Below are 17042 nucleotides of genomic sequence, written 5' to 3' on the forward strand. Positions count from 1 at the left end.
CTCCTGGTGTCCCCTGCCTCCCCAGGAGGGCGAGGCTCTCCTGGCACAGAGCCATCCTTGGACAGGAGAGGTCTCCCAGAGGCTGCAGGCACTGCAGAAACACTGGGAGAAGCTGAGGCAGGCGGTGGCCCTCCAGGGCCAGGACCTGGAGGACATGCAGAACTTCCTAAAGTTCCTGCAGAGCGTGGACTGTGCAGAGGCCTGGATCCAGGACATGGTGAGGCCCAGCTGGGCAGGGGCAGAGCTGAGGGTGAAGTTGTACAGCTGAGGGTGAAGTTGTACGGCTGAGGGATGGGGGCTAGCCCCAAGCCTGCAGGCCTCTGGTTCCCTGGGCAGGAAGTGCCCAAAGCCGCCACTCACCCTGACGCTGCCCCAGCAGCTGGGTGCTAGGGGGCTGGGTACACCAGGGCTGATGCTCAAGAGTTCTGCCCTCCCAGGAGGTGATGGTGAACATCGGTGACCTGGGCCAGGACCTGGAGCACTGCCTGAAGCTCCGCAGACAGCTCCGGGAGTTCCGGGGAATCTGGGCCGGGGTAAGGAGGCCATGCCTGGGAGAGGTCAGCCAGCGCATCCCCGCACTGGGAGGTACAGCTCAGAGTAGTGACTGAGCATGGGCTCTGGAGCCATATGTAGGCTCAAGTGTCAGCTCCACACTCTACCTGCATGTGCTTAGGCAGACTTCCTCATCTTGCTGAGCCTTAGTTTCTTCATCTTTAAAATGGGGATAACACAGAGGTAAGAAAGTAATATGTGCCGTGGTAGTTACACAGATCTATACGTGTAATGAAACTACAGAGCACTATACCTCCCCCCAGACACATACACATGAGTGCATGTAGAAACCGATGAACTCTGAACGAAATCTGTAATCTAGTTAATAGACAAATGTGTTTCCTGGTTTTCATATTATACTGTAGATATGTAAGATGTTAACCAGTGGGGGAAGCTAGGGAAGGATACATGGGACGCTCTATACTACTTTTGCAATTTCCTGTGCATCTATAATTATTTCAAAATTTAAAATTAAAAACATGCATGTGTGCCTGGAAATAGCAGATAATCGATAACCGTCCTTTAGCATCACAGCATCTCCTTCTCACTTCCCTGCACACACACCCCCAAACATCTGTTATTCTCGGCGTGGTGTAGGGGAAATCGGACAGATATATTCACAATCAGATGTTCGAGACCAAACGCATTCCCCTGATGTTAAGTACACATGATTTTTCAAAGGGCTGCAGAGCTCTAAGCTAAGATGTCCTTTACTAATGGAGGAATGTCACAGCCACCATACCAGATGCTGTAGTAGAAAGAACACTGGATTCAGGAGCTGGGCTTGATCCTGGCTCTGCCCCAAAGCAGCCACATCAGCCTTTGCGCTCTGCTCTGGCAATTATAAAAGGAGAGGAACCCTCTTCCCTGCCTACCTGATCTAAGACACTTCATAGGGAAGTGCTTTGGAAATTTAACAAGCTCTGCAAATACAAGGTGGTTTTACCAAGGGCAGGAAGCCTGAGAACCCCACCCACTGTCAAGGGCTCCTCCCTAGATACCTTTAAGCCCTACCCACTGTCTTAAGCAGTGGCAGCCTCAGCTCAGTGATAGGGACATCCAACTCCAGGAGGCCCAAGCTCACCATTTCCTTCTACCCCTTGCTTTGCTTTTCTTATCCCAAGAAACTGCATTTTAACTTTAAACGCTTCTACTAATCAGTACATACCCACCCTCCCACTCCTGCCTGGTCATGACCCAGGGAGCATGTTTTTTCTAGCCTTAGAGACAACTCTGGGGCTCCTAGTATATCCCAGAATGGGATGGGATACGATGGCCATGGCGGAGGAAGCCGCTGTCTCCACTCCCCAGACAAGCTGCTCCTCACGCTCTCTCAGGCCCAAACAGACCCTCCAAGTGCTGACTGGAGCACAAAGAAGGAGCTTGGAGCAGCTGGTGCCAATGCCCTCATCCTGTCTCACACAGGACATGGTGGATGATGCCTACATCAGGAACATCAATGACTTGTCACTGCAGCTCAAGAACAGGGACCCCGAGCAAGTCAGGACCATCTGCCAGCGGCGACACCATCTCAACAATAGGCTAGTCCCAGAGCCAGAAATGGTGGGGCAGGGTAGGGGGCTAGAGGGTCACCTCAGACTGAGCCTCACACCGTCTCTGCTAGGTGGCACAGTTTCCATGGCAACCTGCTTCACTACCAGCGGCAGCTTGAAGAGGCCCTGGAGATACACACATTGTCCCTTGAGCTGGATGCCGTCACAGAGCAGATTGGGGAGAAGGTAAGCAGCCAAAGCGCAAACAGCCCGTGGTGGGGCATTGCCCATGGAGTCCCCCATGTGCCCTGCCCCTTGCCCGTCTCACCTCTTCAGGGTGGGGACTTGGAGGTCCTGCCAGGGGTGTGTCAGGGGGGAGCCAGGGGCTCTCAGAATCAGCTACAGACCACAGATGCCCCCACTGCAGGCTCAGAGTCCAGCCCACCTACACCCTTTTGCCCCCAGAAGCACCGTGGGTCCAGAGGCCAGAACCCGCCACCCCCAGTTTCCTCTGTTGTCCCTGAGCAAGCCCTGAGCCCACAGGAGGTTTGTCCCAGGCTTGTGTCAGCCACCGCAGAGAAACGTGGGCTGCACACCAGTAGAGGTGAAAGTGAAGAGCCTGAGAAGCCCCAGTGGACCGTTCTTACTCTTCCTCTGGTTTCCACCTCAGCCAGGCCTGGCTGTCCATGCTCAGTTGCCCCCAGAGGCATGAGAGTTGAAGGAGATTGTGCATGTGAAAGCACCTCACGGATGAATATCACTGCCTCAGAGGACATCCCCACCTCACGGCTCTCCTCAGAACCTTCCTCCTTCACAGAAGGAAGGGGCCTCTGGTCAGGGTGGGCACCCCACTCCGGCCCCTCCGAGGACACTGGGAAGGGACTCACGCTGAGTGCTTACTTTCCACCCACAAACCCTGAGGCCAGTGACCCCTCTGCAGTGAGGGAGGAACTGGAGAGAGGCCAAGTCACTATCTCCCCATTCCTCCTCAGGCCACCCTGGTCCAGGCCCTGGACTGCGGGAAAGATCTAGAGAGCGTGCAGAGGCTGCTGCAGAAACACGAGAAGTTGGAGCAGGAAATGGGCCTCATTCAGGCCCAGGTGGAGGTGTGCTGCTGGGTGTGGAGGTGGGCCTAGGCCAGAGTACCTCCTCTGTGGGACCCTGTGCAGAGGACAACGGAGCTTCAGTACCTTGAGAGCCAGCCAGATCCACTCGGCTGTTATTCCCACAGACGGGGGGCCTCCTGCAGCTGGGGACCCCACCTGAGTAAAACCTGCCCCTCCACCCCAGCCCCTGATCCTGCTTCCCTCAAAAGCCCCTAGAGCGTGAGGTGGGCCGCCTCTGCCGAAGAAACCCCAGGGCAGCCCACAGCCTCAGCGGCAAGCAGCAGGAGATGGTGGACAGCTGGCAGCGGCTCCTAAGCAGGGTCCAGAAGTGGTATGAGCCCTCACTGCCCTCCCTGACCCATCCCTCAGGCCATACACCTCCCCTTGGCCCTGGTTTTCCCCCTAAGAATCTTTCTCCATCCTTCAAATAGCTGTCTGTGTTGTCACCCCATTAATCCCAGCCCCTGGGCCCATCTTTGGCTGAGGGGATTTAGGCACTGGTAGGCACAGGGAGAAAAAAGGGCTCAGAGGCCCCAGGACTAGCCGATGAACCCTGTGGGCAGGAGGGAGTCGCTGGATGCCTCGCACCAAGCTCAGAAACTGCAGATGATGCTACAGGAATTGCTTGTCTGGGCCCGGAGGCTGCGAGCTGAAATGGACACCCGAAGCGCTCCCCGCAGCTCGGCAGAGGCCCAGCACATGTTGGAGAAGCACCAGGAGCACAAGGTGGGCAGCTGAGATCCTGGAACCTTTCCTGAGATCTTGCCTCCTCTCTACCCTCTCCCTTACTGTGATCCCAACCTCCTCCTGGGTCCTTTCTCAGTCACCTGCCTCTGCCTTTCTCCTCTTCCATCCCACCCCCTCAGCGGTCTCCCCATCTCTCCTCCTGCTCACTGGGCCTCCTCCAGCCCTGAAGGCCTCGGCCTCTGGGATATGAGCCCAGTCCTGTTACAGGCCAAGCTGGACTCCCGAACAGACAGCATCAACCTGGCCCGGAACACAGCGCAGCAACTACTTGCAGCTGGCCACCCATCCGCCCCTGACATCTGCCAGGCCCTGGCTGGCTTAGAGCAAGAGCTGAACAGTTTGGAAGGGGCCTGGCAAGAGCACCAGCTCCAGCTTCAGCAGGCCTTGGAGATACAGGTAGGCAGCCTCCATCCTGCCCCCACCCACTGGGGCCTGCACTGACCCCAGGGACCCTGGTCAAAGCCAAAGATAGAGAGGCTGCTATGACAGGGCCTCTTACCGCCACCCACCACCCACCACCCACCACTCACCACTCACCACTCACCACTCACCACTCACCACTCACCACTCACCACTCACCACTCACCGCCTAACTCTCCCACAAGTCTGGCCTGCGGTAGACACATTCTGTTGAGCCAGGCCCTGAGTCCCTGCTTTCTCCACTGGACCACCAACAGGTTTACCTCACCTGCAGTGATTGGACCCTCTGCTCATTTCCTCTTGCCTTTATCTTTCCCAACAGTTGTTTCTGAGCTCTGTGGAGCAGATGGAAAGTTGGCTCTGCAGCCAGGAAGCCTGCCCAGCCAGCAAGGGTCTAGGGGTAGGTGCCCAGCAGGAGTGAGGGAGGGTTTACAAGAACAGCATTAGGGATCAATTCCAGCCAGTGCTACCTGAGCTCCTCAGGCTAAGAGGATCTCCTCACCTCAACCATGTCAGTCACTGAGCTGTCACATGCCCATTGATGTGAGCAGTTCTTATGCACCTGGGCTAGGCCCCACCAGAAATGCAAATGCCGTGGGAGCTTAGAGGGTGAGTGTGTGACCCTGGACCCGTTCTTGCCTCCTTGCCACCACCCTTCTCTCCTCTGCCCTCCTCACTTCCTGACATGCAGAGGTTTGCTTCTGTCCCACCTCTGTCCCAACCCTGTGGCAGGGAAGCCTGACCTTTGGGAGACTTCAGAGAAAAATTGGGCTAGCCCGTCCTGTGCTGATGCAGCATTACTGGGAGCTTTTCACCTGTTAGATGACAAGTTCCACCTGCCCTGGAAATTGTAACCCTTAAACCTTATTCCCAATACCTTCCCTGGCTGAGAATCTCAATCCTAAAGCCAGATACAGCCTTGAGGGGTTATAGGGTTGTGTTCATGCAGAGCACTCAACATGGGGGTGAGTATTTGCTAGTATGGCTGTAGGTGGGAAAGCAGGTAGCTTGGGATGGGGAGGGGGCAGCCCCGTGGACAGTGTCAGCTTCCCCTGCTCCCACCAGGACCCCTTGGCCAATGTGGAGACCCTCCTGTGGAAGCACAAGGTGCTGGAGCAGGGCCTGGAGGCACAGGCAGAAAAGATCAACGCATTGGAGGCCACAGCGCGCAACCTGCACTGGGGTGGGCACCCCGAGGCCCAGAGCACCCTGAGCCGGTGCCAGGCCATGCTCCTGAGGTACCTCTGGCTCTGGGGCTGAGGGGAGCTATGGGCGGGCTGGCGTGGTCATGGGGCGCCCAGCTCTTTCCTTCTTGTTCTCTGCCTCTTGGCCCAGGCTCGCCAGCCTTTTCCGAGGGCTGCAGTCAGATGCCAGGGCCCCACCACTCCCAGCCCTGCTGGGTGTCATCCCTGCAGAGAGTTGACCCGTTATGGATATCAAGCAGCACATAGTCATCCAGCTGAGATAAGAAGGAGTTTTACAGAGATGTGTACTGGGAAACTAAGAGGAAATGACCTACTGGAGTGGTGATACCAGGGCACAGGGGTTAAGTGTCGGCCTCTGGAGCCAGAGAGACCTGGGTTCCTTGCTACTTATTCGTAGGGACTTGGGGAAGATTCCTCATGGAGTCTCATGTCTACAATGAGGGCATACCAATACCTGCCTCTCAGGGCTGTGTGAAGATTGAAAAGGTAGCCTTGGTGTCTTAGCACGTTCCCTGGCAAGTGGGCAGAATGACAGATTTTCCTTATGCTCATTTAACCGAAGCCAGCACAGCTTACAAAGTGGGAGGTTCTGCCATTTTTCCTCATAAAAGCACATCTGGTTCAACTGCCTTGCCCGGCTCCTCAGACTTTTAGATCAAGGCAGATTTGACCAGAAGCCGATCCCCGACTGGTGAGGGTTTCCATCCCTCTGAGAGAGCCCACCAGAGCCCTTAATGTTGGCTCCTTTTGCTGGCGCCCTGGCAGGGGCAGAGTGAGCCATCCCCTCCTCCTCCTTACAGGCGGACCCCTACCTGGGAACCCAGGGGGCTTTGATTGACAGATATCAAACATTGGTTTGCTGGTCTCTATCAATACTCCCTCCCCGCCCCCGCCCCCGTCACCTTAGATGGCTCCTGGCAAGCCTGGCTGACCCCCAGGACAGTGTCACCCTGACCCCCTCCACTCCTGGGTTTCTGACGTCCTCTGGGAGGCGTTTCTATTCAGTCAAGCCTCTCCGTGTCTCCCCCGGCCCCCATACACTTTGGTATCCCCAGCAGGGGGAGACAAAAGTTAACACACCAGTATGGAAACCGTTGAAGGGAGACGTTTGTGGACCCCAGGGCATAGGGGGTGGTGGTATTAGAACTTCTTTTCCTATTTATTTTATAGATCTTATTTCTAATTTTTATTTTTGTGCGTATGGCAATGTACTTCATATACTGGTACAAAGGTACACACATATATAAATCAGTATATATACACACATGCATACCCACAAATACATATATGAGGGGTACCTCTCAAAAAATTCTCACTAATAGCAGTGCATGTTCAAAAAAGTGGTTTAGACAATGTACTGGTTTGCTCGGGCTGCAATAACAAACTAGGTGGCTTCAAAACAGACATTTATTTTCTCACCGTTCTGGAGGCTGAAAGCCCTAGATCAAGACGTTTTCGGGATTGGTTTCTACTCAGGCACTTCTCCTTGACTTGCGAATGGCTGTCTTCTCCCTCTGTCTTCTCATGGTCATCTGTGTGCGTCTCTGTCCTAATCTCTTCTTATAAGGACATCAGTTGTATCATATGACTTTATTTTACCCTAATTACCTATTTAAAGACCCTGTCTCCAAGTACAGTCAGATTCTGAGGTACTGGGGATTAGGACTTCAATACAAGAATCCGGGGGGACACAGTCCATCTCATAACAGACACTAATAAAGAGAGGAAGTAGAATGTATATTTCAAAGGAAACCCCAGATCCAGGGTATACTGATATCCAAGAAACGCTGTCCTAGGCTGGAAGGGCACCCATATGCACACATACGTGCATGTGCACGCACACACACACATGCACCCACGCACCCCTGTAGCATTTCCAGGTCCTGGTGGGAGGACCTGTGGCCTCATGAGACCCTCCTTCTGGCAGGAAAGAGGCACTCCTGGAGCGAGCCCGGAACTGCCGCCACCACCTGGAGGAGCTCCAGCAGCTGCAGACTTTCCTACAGGATTCCTATGAGGTTCCCCATTTGGGGAGGGGAGTAGTTGTGGTGGGGGGAAGGAGCCCTGTCAGAGAGAGGCCACTCTTCCTCAGGGTAGCCCAGAAGTTATAGGGGAAGAGAGCCCTAGGCAGCAGAATCTGGTCCTCCCTGTGCGCCCAGGTGGCTATGTGGCTCAGGGAGAGGAACCTGGTGGCCACGGAAGAGGGCTGGCGGGACCCAGCCATGCTGCAGGCACAGTTACGGAAGCAGCAGAATCTCCAGGCTGAGCTGGACACGAGTGTGCACCAACGACAAAGGCTGCAGATGGTGAGGCCCTGGGGACCCAGCTGGGGGACCATGGAAAAGTCTGGCAGGCCAGATCATGGGGCAACTCCACAGCGCCCCGCAGCGGCTCTGGACCATAATAATGGATGGCCAACATTCACAGAGTATTTTCTATGTGCAGTCACCGTGCTAAGCAATAAAGGATAGTGAGAAACAGTAGCTTCCCTGGGCACCCTCTCCAAAACTGGTCCTTTTCCAACAATTGTAAAGATAGTGTTTTGATGTGACGGTTTTTAAAAATAGCTTGGAAGGACAGGAGGGGATACCATCCCAGCACAGCCAGCTGTCCTGTGGGTAAAGGAGTCAAAGCACAGAACCTTTTAAATTTACTCTCTCTTACTGACGAAGCTCAGGCCCTGACCGCAGGCCGGCTCCCTCTGGTACAAAGTGCCCTGCTAAGTATTTTCAATGTTTGTCCTCATTTAAACAAAATAACCATTATTACTTGAATTAAATAAATAAGGCTAATGAGTTCAGAGACGTTAAGGAACTTGCCCCAAACCACACAGCCAGAACACAGAGACTTGGCAGCTGTGGGGCTGGTGGTTGGCACCGATACAAGTGCCTTGGCACCAGCAGTCCATATTGTGGTTGTAGGAAGGGCAGAGGCTGCTACAGGGAGGCCACCCAGCCTCAGAGACCATCCAGGAGCGGCTGCAGGAGCTGGGAGAGCTCTGGGACGAGCTGCAAGCCAACTGCCAGAGGAAGGCAGCCAAGCTGCAGGAGGCCTGCGAGGTAAGGCCATGCGGGCTACGAAGCAGGCTGAATGGGGCTCCAGGCCTCTCCTCCACGTCTACCTTTGTTCTGCCCCAGACCCTGCGTCTCCAGAGGAGTGTGAAGGAAATGGAGAGCTGGCTGGAAGCCATGGAGGTTGAGCTGAGAGTTCCCATCGAAGGCCAGAACCAGGCTGGGCTGGAGGAGCTCCTGGGCACTCAAGGAGAGCTGGAGGCAACAGTGGACAGGCAGGCCAGGCAGGCACAGGCGCTGCTGGGCCAGGCCCGGAACTTTGTACAGGAAGGCCACTGCCACGCCCACCATGTGGAAGAGCAGGCCCAGCGGCTGCTTCAGAGGTAGATCTGCCTGTACACATCCTCCCCACCTGCCTCCTTCCTGTCTCCCAGCTCATCGCAGGGCTTCCCCCAGCCCTCGGCGAGGAGCACAGAGTGAGTGAGCAATGTGTCACCATCTGGCCCTCACACTGATGACAATAGTCCCTACCTGCCCTGGCCCTGCCCTCCACCTCTGCAGGCTGGAGAGCCAGCGGGAGCCCCTGCGGGAGCGCAGGACAACCCTGGAGGCCCGGAGCCTCCTCTTGCAGTTCTTCAGGGACGCTGATGAGGAAATGGCCTGGGTACAGGAGAAGCTGCCCCTGGCCTCTGCCCAGGACTACGGCCAGAGCCTGAGCACTGTGCGGTGCCTGCAGGAGAAGCACCAGGTGTGGGCCCACCTGGGGAGAGGGAGGCTCAATCAGCCAAGGAAACGGTGCTGAGGCCCTAATGGGTGCTCAGCCTTGGGGGCTTCGGGGACACCCTGGATTTTTTGTTGGTCACAAGAACAGGGAATTCCTTGAGGGCAAGTCTGTGGGATCCCACGAAGCTTCAGGCACAACACTAGGGTCCCCAGCAGAGTGCCCAGTAGCAGCCTTGGTCCTGTCTTCCTCCGCCTCCTCAGAACCTGGAGAGTGAGATGAGCAGCCATGAGGCTCTGATCCAGGCAGTGGTGGGCACAGGGCACAAGCTGGTGCAGGCTGGGCACTTTGCTGCCCCTGAAGTGGCTGCTCGGGTACAGCAGCTAGAGACCGCCATGGGCTGCCTGCGGGCAGAGGCTACGCAGAGGTGGCAGCGGCTACAGCAGGCTCAGGAGACTCAGCAGCTCCTGGTGGAGGTGAGGAAGTCTGTGGGGCTCAGAGGGCTGGGGCGGGCATGATTACATCTGGGGTATATGCAAGCCCAGGAGGTGACTCTTCAGGGAGCTCTCGGCTCTGTGCGCCTTCTTTCACCTCCAGTTAGGTGGTCTGCCCTCAAAGTCTTGTGCATTTCTTAGAAAACAGACTTTCCGTTTGGTTTGGTTTTGCTGAGTCTTCCAACCAGTGGTTCTCAATGAATGCTTTACATCAGAATCACCTTTAAGAAATGTCGGTACTCAGGGTCCATTCTAGGCCAAATCAGAATCTTTCAGGATGAGAGCCAGGTATAGAGCATTTTTAAAGCTCTCAAGTGATTCCAATGTACAGCAAGGCTGAGAATCACTCTTAATCCTGACGTGTGAACTGTAAGCAAGGACCCCTGGAGGGCATCGTCCCAGGAAAGCTGCTCTCCTCTATGTCACCCCAGCTCCTGGAGGCAGAAACCTGGCTGGCCGAACGGGGCTGTGTCCTGGACATTGAGGACGTGGGCCAGAATGCTGAGGCCACGCGGGCCTTTCTGCGGCGGCTAGAGGCCACCAGGAGAGACTTGGAGGGGTTCAGCATGCGCATCGAGAGACTTCAGAAGACAGCGGCCCTCCTTGAGAGCGGGCAGGGCCCAGAAAGGTGGGTCAGAGCCAGGCCCATCTAGGGAGGAGCTGGGAGGGGCGCGCTCTACAGAGGCATATGAGGCTGGTCCCTCCTGGAGAGGAAGGTCTCCAGTAGGGTTGTCTTTCCTGCCACAGCCCCAAAGTGCTGGCCTGGATGCGGGCAGTGAAGGAGGGGCATTCAGGGCTGCTGCAGAGAGCAGAGGGCAGGCGTCAACGCCTGCGGGAGCAGCTGCAGCTCCACCAACTGGAGCGGGAGGCCCTGCTCCTCGATGACTGGCTGGCCAGCAAGGTGGCTACTGCCGAATCTCAAGACTACGGACAGGACCTGGAGGCCACCAAGGTGAGACACTCCTGAGCAAACCTAGGGGAGAGTGGATTGAGGCTGAACAAGGACAGAGAAGGTATGCGTCTGGGGAGGCAAGGGTGTGAACAGAAGGGGAGAGGGGGATCTCGACTCTGGCAGGATTCTGCAATTCTAGAGTCTGGGCCGAGGGGAGTTGGGACTGTCAGATACTGCCGAATCCTTCGTGACCTTCGAGAGCTGCTGGACACCAAAGTGACCCTCCTGGCCCTATGCTCTTGCAGGTTCTAGGGGAGAAATTTGATGCTTTCAGAGAGGAAGTCCAGAGCCTGGGGCAAGCCAAGGTGCAGGCCCTGAGGGAGCGGGCACGCAACCTGGAACAGGCAGCACCCAGGTGCCATCCCCAGATTCAAGCCCAGAGGAGTCTCATTGAGGCCACTTGGGAGAGGCTGGACAGGGCAATAAAGGCCCGCACACAGGTAGATTGCCGTAGGCCAGGTAGCAAGTGGCTAAGGGGCAGAGACATCTGTGCCTTTTGCATGGGCCAGAGACAACCAGACCCTTTGCAGGGGGCGGGGGGCCAGGAGCAGGGGGAGGTGGTGTGTGTGTGTGTGTGTGTGTCTGCCTCTAAAATTCCCAGCTGGGTCTCATAGTCTTCCACCTCCTGCCCTCTCCACCTATTTGATTCCTCCTAGTACAGTTCACACCTGTAAGAGAAACAGCATTTCTGGCCAGCTTCTGACCCCTGCCAAGCCCCACTACACACAGGCTTCAGTTTTAAGATATATGCCTTGTTGGCCCCTTTAATGGCACTCAACTGGACATGATCTTGTCAGGCAACGGTTTTCTTCACTCCACTCGTTTACTCTTCTTGTCTAAGTGCTCTCAGTGAATTTTTATGCCAAGGAAATCTTCAATGTTCCCCCACAAACTTAGCTCTTAGCCACAGCTGGTAGTTTCTATAAAAGCAGGCAAGCTCCTTGAGCCCCTGGCAGACCCCACAGCCAGGAGATGCCATCTCTGAGGAGCCAGGCTAGAGCAGCCTTCTGGGCTGACCCTCTCCTCTTGGCCAAACCTCTTCCCCCATGACCAATCTCCTTCCTCCCATGGGCCCATCCCCCCTGCTTCGGAGCCTCCATCTCTGTCTTTCTCATGAGTTGTGCACTGAAGACCCTCTCCTCACAAGATGCCCCCTGAGGCCAGACCACATCATCAGTAACATTCTACATTAGTTCATTGAGCAGTTGCCACATCTAGGGCATTTTCTGTGCCTGGTTGTCATGAGCAAGTCACTAAGCCCTGGGGTCCTCATTATTTACAAGGAGGTGGCCCAGGAGGGTGTGTCTCCAGGAAGGAAGAACCCTGAGAAAGAGCTCAGCCCAGAGCAGGCCCTCTCTCCTCTCCCAGAACCTGGCCGCGGCCTGTGAGGTCCATGGCTTTAAGCAGGCGGTGGCCGAGCTCCGGAGCTGGATGCAGGAGAAGGCCACCCTGATGGCAAGAGACACCTATGACCACAGCCTGTTATCCAGGCAGACCCTGCAAAAACAGCACAAGTGCCTGGAGGTGAGTGCCCACACCCTGTGGGCTTCCTGTCTGAGCCCCTCCCTAAAGGCAATGTGTAGGGGGACCCCAGAGAGTCCAGGACTCTCCCAGCCCAGGGACTGCCTGCCCAGGTTGGGGAGCAGAGCAGAAGTGGCCTGGGAGATTCTGGGAAGTAGAGCAGGACTCCTCAGAGAAGACTTGGTGCTCCCTGAATGAGTAGCATGTGGCAGGTTGCCAGAGAGTGAGGTCTGATAGTGTGTTCTGATGGCAGATGGAATTGGCAGCTATGGAGAAGGAGGTGGCACGGGTGCAGATGGAGGCCTGCCGACTGGGCCAGCTACACCCTGTGGCTCAGGAGAGCCTGGCTCAGCAGCTGGCCGAGGTGCAGGAGGTCTGGGCCACCCTGGATGCGAAGGCCCAGGAGCGAGGCTGGCAGCTGGAGCAGGCTGCCCAGGGCCGCACCTTCCTTGGACGCTGTCAGGAACTGCTGTAGGTGGCATCCTGCCCCAGTTGTTGGCTTAGCTATTCCCTGTTGTATGTGGAGGGGTCACCCCAGCTCTTTAAGGAACTCTGCCTCCTCCTGTGTGGCTCATGCCCTGCCCTCCCCTCCACCCCATGCTGCCCTTCAGACCCTGACAGCTGCTATCTCTCCCTGTCCCACAGAGCATGGGCTCAGGAGAAGCAGGCACTGGTATCCTCAGAGGAGCTGGCTGGGGACATGGCAGAGGCCGAGTGGCTCCTGGGGCAGCATGAGGAGCTGGAGCAAGAAATCAAGGAGCACTGCCTTCAAGCCCAGAATATAAAGCAGGAGGGGCAGCAGCTGGTGGACAGTGGCCACTTTATGTCTCTGGAGGTATCAGCACAGAGGTGGGCCTGGCGTTGAGCTGGACACAGAGCCCCATTACTCAAGGCCTCAGAACCCCTAACAAGAGTGAAGCCTGTGGGTGAGGAAGGCCAGGCTAGGGGCGAAGAGAGAGGGACAGAGAAGGGGAGGGTCCAGGACTCTCAGCCTTCCCTTGACGCTTCTGCTGGGCACTCCACTGCTGCCTTACCTGGGTGGCTCCGCCCATCATGTCACCCACAGTACCCCCTCCCCACCAGGTGACAGCGTGTCTGCAGGAGCTGGAAGGGCAGCTGCAGGCGCTCAAGGAGGCCTGGGCCCTGCGCCGGGATTGCTGCGAGGAGAACTGGTGCCTGCAGAAGCTGTGGCAGGGGCTGGACCAGGCCGAAGCCTGGCTGGCTTCCCGGGAGGGCCTCCTGCTGGACCCCAACTGTGGGGTGAGCCAAGATCTTGCCCTCTCACCAGCTGCACTGTCCAGCAGCTACAGCCAAGGGAAGCTTCTGCGGCTCCTCCTTTCAACTGGCCACCCAGGCTGGGCTGCAGAAGGTGAAGGGAAGGCTCTCGGCACTCCCGGGAGCTGGTTCTCACCCTGCCTTCCTTCTCCCCAGGACTCAGTGTCCGATGTGGAGCTGCTGCTCTGCAGACACCAGGACTTAGAAAAGCTGCTGGCAGCCCAGGAGGAGAAGTTCGTCCAACTGCAGAGGAAGGTGGGGGTGAGCAAGGCTGGGGAGAAGGAATCCCAGGAGATGGGTCCTGAGGGCTGGTGGTGGGAGTGTTCCCAGTCTCAGCTTGCAAGTTGGCGGGCCGGGGGGCGGGGGGGGGGCAGTCTCCCCAGGGCACTTGCCCTTCAGGAAAACCCCATTGTTCCTCTTGCCAGCTGCAGTATACTGGCATTCCCATATCCTGGTAGGCTGGGGTGCCACTGTGGGCTGGGAAGAGAGGGAATTCTAACCTGAAGGGAAATGGGCTCTCTCTGGGTGGGAGAGCTTTGGGGAGGAGAGACTGGGCATGGACCCCCCACCCCTGGGGCCCTGACCCAACTCACCTTGCTCCCCTCCCTAGATGGAACGGAAGCTGCTGCATCAGGTGAAAAGGCTAAAACCTAGAAGAGTTGGCAGTGGGCTGACCTCCCTTCAGCACAGGCCCCTTGGAAGCTGGTGGCCTAGGGCATGGCTGGCTGAGACAAGGGACCTACAGCCAGGTGTCCCTGTTGGGCAGCACATACCCTTGGCCACCATTGTCTCCCTGGAGCAGGCAGCCAGGCCGCAGGAGCCCAGCGGGGTAAGGGCCACTCCCTGGAGCCAGTGCAGAGGCCCAGGGACCTGGGGCCACTGGGCAAAGGAGAAGAGCATCGTTGACCATGAGGTTGGGAAGGAGTGGTTACCTAGCCACCCTTACACAGGGGGCCCTGTCCTCTGTGCCGGTCCTCATGTTTCCTGGGCCCTATCTTGCACTTTCAGGATGCAAAGGGTACCCCCACCATAGAGGAGTCTTTGGAGCTTAAGCAGCAGCTCCTGCCTGGGAGAAGGCAGGTAAGTGCCAGGAAATTCCTTCCCTAGGCACCTCCACAGAACCACTAGTGGGGCTCAGAGGGGCCATCGGGGCCTGGCCCCATGGCACTGTGGATGGACTCTAGGTGGACTCCCCTGGCCCCAGCCCCCATTCTTAGGACAGTTTCTTCTTGGGGCCACTTCACAGTTTTTGCCCCCACCCAGGTGGACGGTGGGAGTCCGCTTCCTCTCATTTTGGTTTCCTTGTAAGTTGCTCCCTGGCTCCCTCATCCCCATGGGCACCTTGGTTCTGGTGAAGCCGGTGTGGCCTCAGCACCTACTTGCCACAGCCCAGCTCCAGTCCCTGGGACGGCTGCCACAGGACCTTGGGGGACGATCCCTGAGCCTGTTCCAGGAAGCGAGGATGGCAGTGGAGGTAGAGAGAGAACAGAGAGGGCCCACTGGGAAAAGCGAGATGACCATGGTGACCCCTGCCTGTCATATCTTCTCAGAACATGGCTTCTACATCCACTCTTGACCTCATAGGAGCCCAGTGTGAGAGGCCACGGGAATACCATAACAGGAAACACACTTTTTCCTTAAGGTAAGGGCCAAGTGTGGGAAGAGAGACTGGCCTGGGACAGGCTGCCTCAGCAGGCGTGTCCTCCTGAGAGCAGCCTGGAAGCATGGGTCCCTGCATGGGAGGTGGAGAGTTTGATCCATGGCTGTCTGGGTGCAGGCTGAGCAGCGGGGCAGAGATCCTGTCTGCAGCACCATCTAAAGGACAGGGTGACAGCTGGTATCAAGCCCTAAGCAGCACATCAGGTAGGCTCTAGAGAAACCCTGGGGAAGGGGAGTGGGGGGCACTGACTCCCTGGGCCTCAAGCTGCTGGTATTTTATGCATCCTGGTAAATTTCACATCTAGTACCTGTGTAGCCTGTGAGAGAAGTGGAACTTATTGCCTTTTCACAAAGAATTTAAAGCCCAGAGAGGGTGAGCAACTTGACAAAGCTCACACAGCTAATTAGTAGCAGAGGTAGGGCCAGGCTTGATCCCCTGGCTGCCTCCTGGTCCTGTTCTGTCCCCTTTGGAGTCTGCTGCTCTGACTCCTCTGAGCCTTCTAGAGTCTTCATGGGCTTTCCCAGGCTCTGCTCTGTCTGATCCTGGGGGCTTCTCCATCATTCATAAGTTCTCACACACCCTGAATGTAGACAGTGGTCAAGCCCAGCTCTGCTACCAGCAGGTACATGTAGAAAGCACCCCCTTGTACCTTCTGAATGGACAGTGTGTTCATGGCACATCCTGAGGCTGCTGGGGCGCTACTGGGAGCCCCCTCCTGCTCCTCCCCATCTCTCTGGTTTCCTGGCTCCATTTCTCACATTCTGTTCCCCTAGGAGTTCCCTGAGCCTATCCTTCCAGGATCCCAAAGGGATACTAAATTTCTTCAGAATCTCCTCCAGGCCGAGCCCTTCTTAGCCATCTAGGAGGCAGGATACACTGGGGAGAACCTGCCCGGGGATGCTCAGCCTATGAAGCACCTCCACATGGAACTTGCTGCATACCTAGCTTCCAGAAGCAGGAGCATTTTCGTCTGTTTGGGCTGCTATAACAAATATACCACAGACTGGGGAGGTTATAACCAAAAGGCATTTATTTCTCACAGTTCTGGAGGCTGAGAAGTCCGAGATCAAGGCATCAGCAGACTGGGTGTCTGGTGAGAACTGTCTTCCAGTTGCAGGTGGTACTTTCTCACTGTGTCCTCACATGGTGGAAGGGGCAAGGCTGCTCTCTGGGGTCTCTTTTTAAGGGTTTCACTGTCATTACTTAATCACCTCCCAAAGGCCTGTCCTAATAGTTCCGCCTTGGGGTTAGGATTTCAACATATTGGGGGAGGGGGTACAGAAATATCCAGACCATTGCCTAGAAGTGGGAGCATGCAGGGACTCTGCCTGTAGGTGGCCCAGTATCTAGGACAGGGCTGACCAGGGTTCTTCCTTTGCTCTGCAGCCCACAGTCTGAGCCCAGAGCTCACAGCCAGACCTCTGGACTTCCCAGCTGAAAGTGCGCCCAGCATGGCTGCTCCACTCAGGTAGGGCCCCTGGGTGTGTGGGCAGGCGTCTTGAGCCTCCATGACCGGCACGGATGCTGCACTCTTAAGCCCAAGGTCTTGGAACTCTGACTTACACTGTTAGGGGGTGGGGTAACCCCTACATTAGAGAACCTCAGCCACCCCCAGGAAACAGAAAGTCCCCACTTAGCACTCACCCCATCTAATGTCAACCCCTGCTCTCTCTGCAGTGACAATAGAGTCCGGGTCATGAGGCTCCCTTCCCCCCGCCCCTCCAGATTCCACGGCTGTCCCCCACCCTCCTCACTGAGGGAGACGCACGTGGGCAGTGACAGCAACCCACAGCCCTTGGAGTCCCCTGCGATGGCTGGCCCTGCAGAAGACACTGCACAAGGCTCCCGCCACCTTTTCTGCTCAGGCCAGACCCAAGGTGAGGGG

The 17042-nt window shown here is 56.5% G+C and overlaps 1 protein-coding gene across 1 annotated transcript in view; it reads left to right on the top strand.

The window, feature by feature from the left end:
• SPTBN5 (spectrin beta, non-erythrocytic 5) overlaps positions 1 to 17042 on the top strand; it is a 45314-nt gene that overhangs the window by 27305 nt on the left and 967 nt on the right. Inside the window, 33 exon segments of the mRNA XM_025038757.1 lie at positions 26 to 217; positions 438 to 533; positions 1978 to 2093; positions 2177 to 2291; positions 3038 to 3151; positions 3361 to 3482; positions 3715 to 3877; positions 4106 to 4294; positions 4641 to 4718; positions 5384 to 5556; positions 7451 to 7541; positions 7683 to 7829; positions 8445 to 8582; positions 8661 to 8917; positions 9096 to 9282; positions 9519 to 9731; positions 10181 to 10377; positions 10497 to 10701; positions 10947 to 11141; positions 12070 to 12225; positions 12476 to 12693; positions 12868 to 13057; positions 13306 to 13482; positions 13654 to 13758; positions 14108 to 14326; positions 14506 to 14577; positions 14886 to 14922; positions 14925 to 14971; positions 15048 to 15139; positions 15275 to 15360; positions 16200 to 16250; positions 16544 to 16625; positions 16835 to 17034. Of these exon segments, the coding sequence (XP_024894525.1) occupies positions 26 to 217; positions 438 to 533; positions 1978 to 2093; positions 2177 to 2291; positions 3038 to 3151; positions 3361 to 3482; positions 3715 to 3877; positions 4106 to 4294; positions 4641 to 4718; positions 5384 to 5556; positions 7451 to 7541; positions 7683 to 7829; positions 8445 to 8582; positions 8661 to 8917; positions 9096 to 9282; positions 9519 to 9731; positions 10181 to 10377; positions 10497 to 10701; positions 10947 to 11141; positions 12070 to 12225; positions 12476 to 12693; positions 12868 to 13057; positions 13306 to 13482; positions 13654 to 13758; positions 14108 to 14326; positions 14506 to 14577; positions 14886 to 14922; positions 14925 to 14971; positions 15048 to 15139; positions 15275 to 15360; positions 16200 to 16250; positions 16544 to 16625; positions 16835 to 17034 (4720 nt within the window).

Source organism: Pteropus alecto, unplaced genomic scaffold (assembly GCF_000325575.1).
Source record: "Pteropus alecto unplaced genomic scaffold, ASM32557v1 scaffold86, whole genome shotgun sequence".
NCBI classification, from domain to species: domain Eukaryota; kingdom Metazoa; phylum Chordata; class Mammalia; order Chiroptera; family Pteropodidae; genus Pteropus; species Pteropus alecto.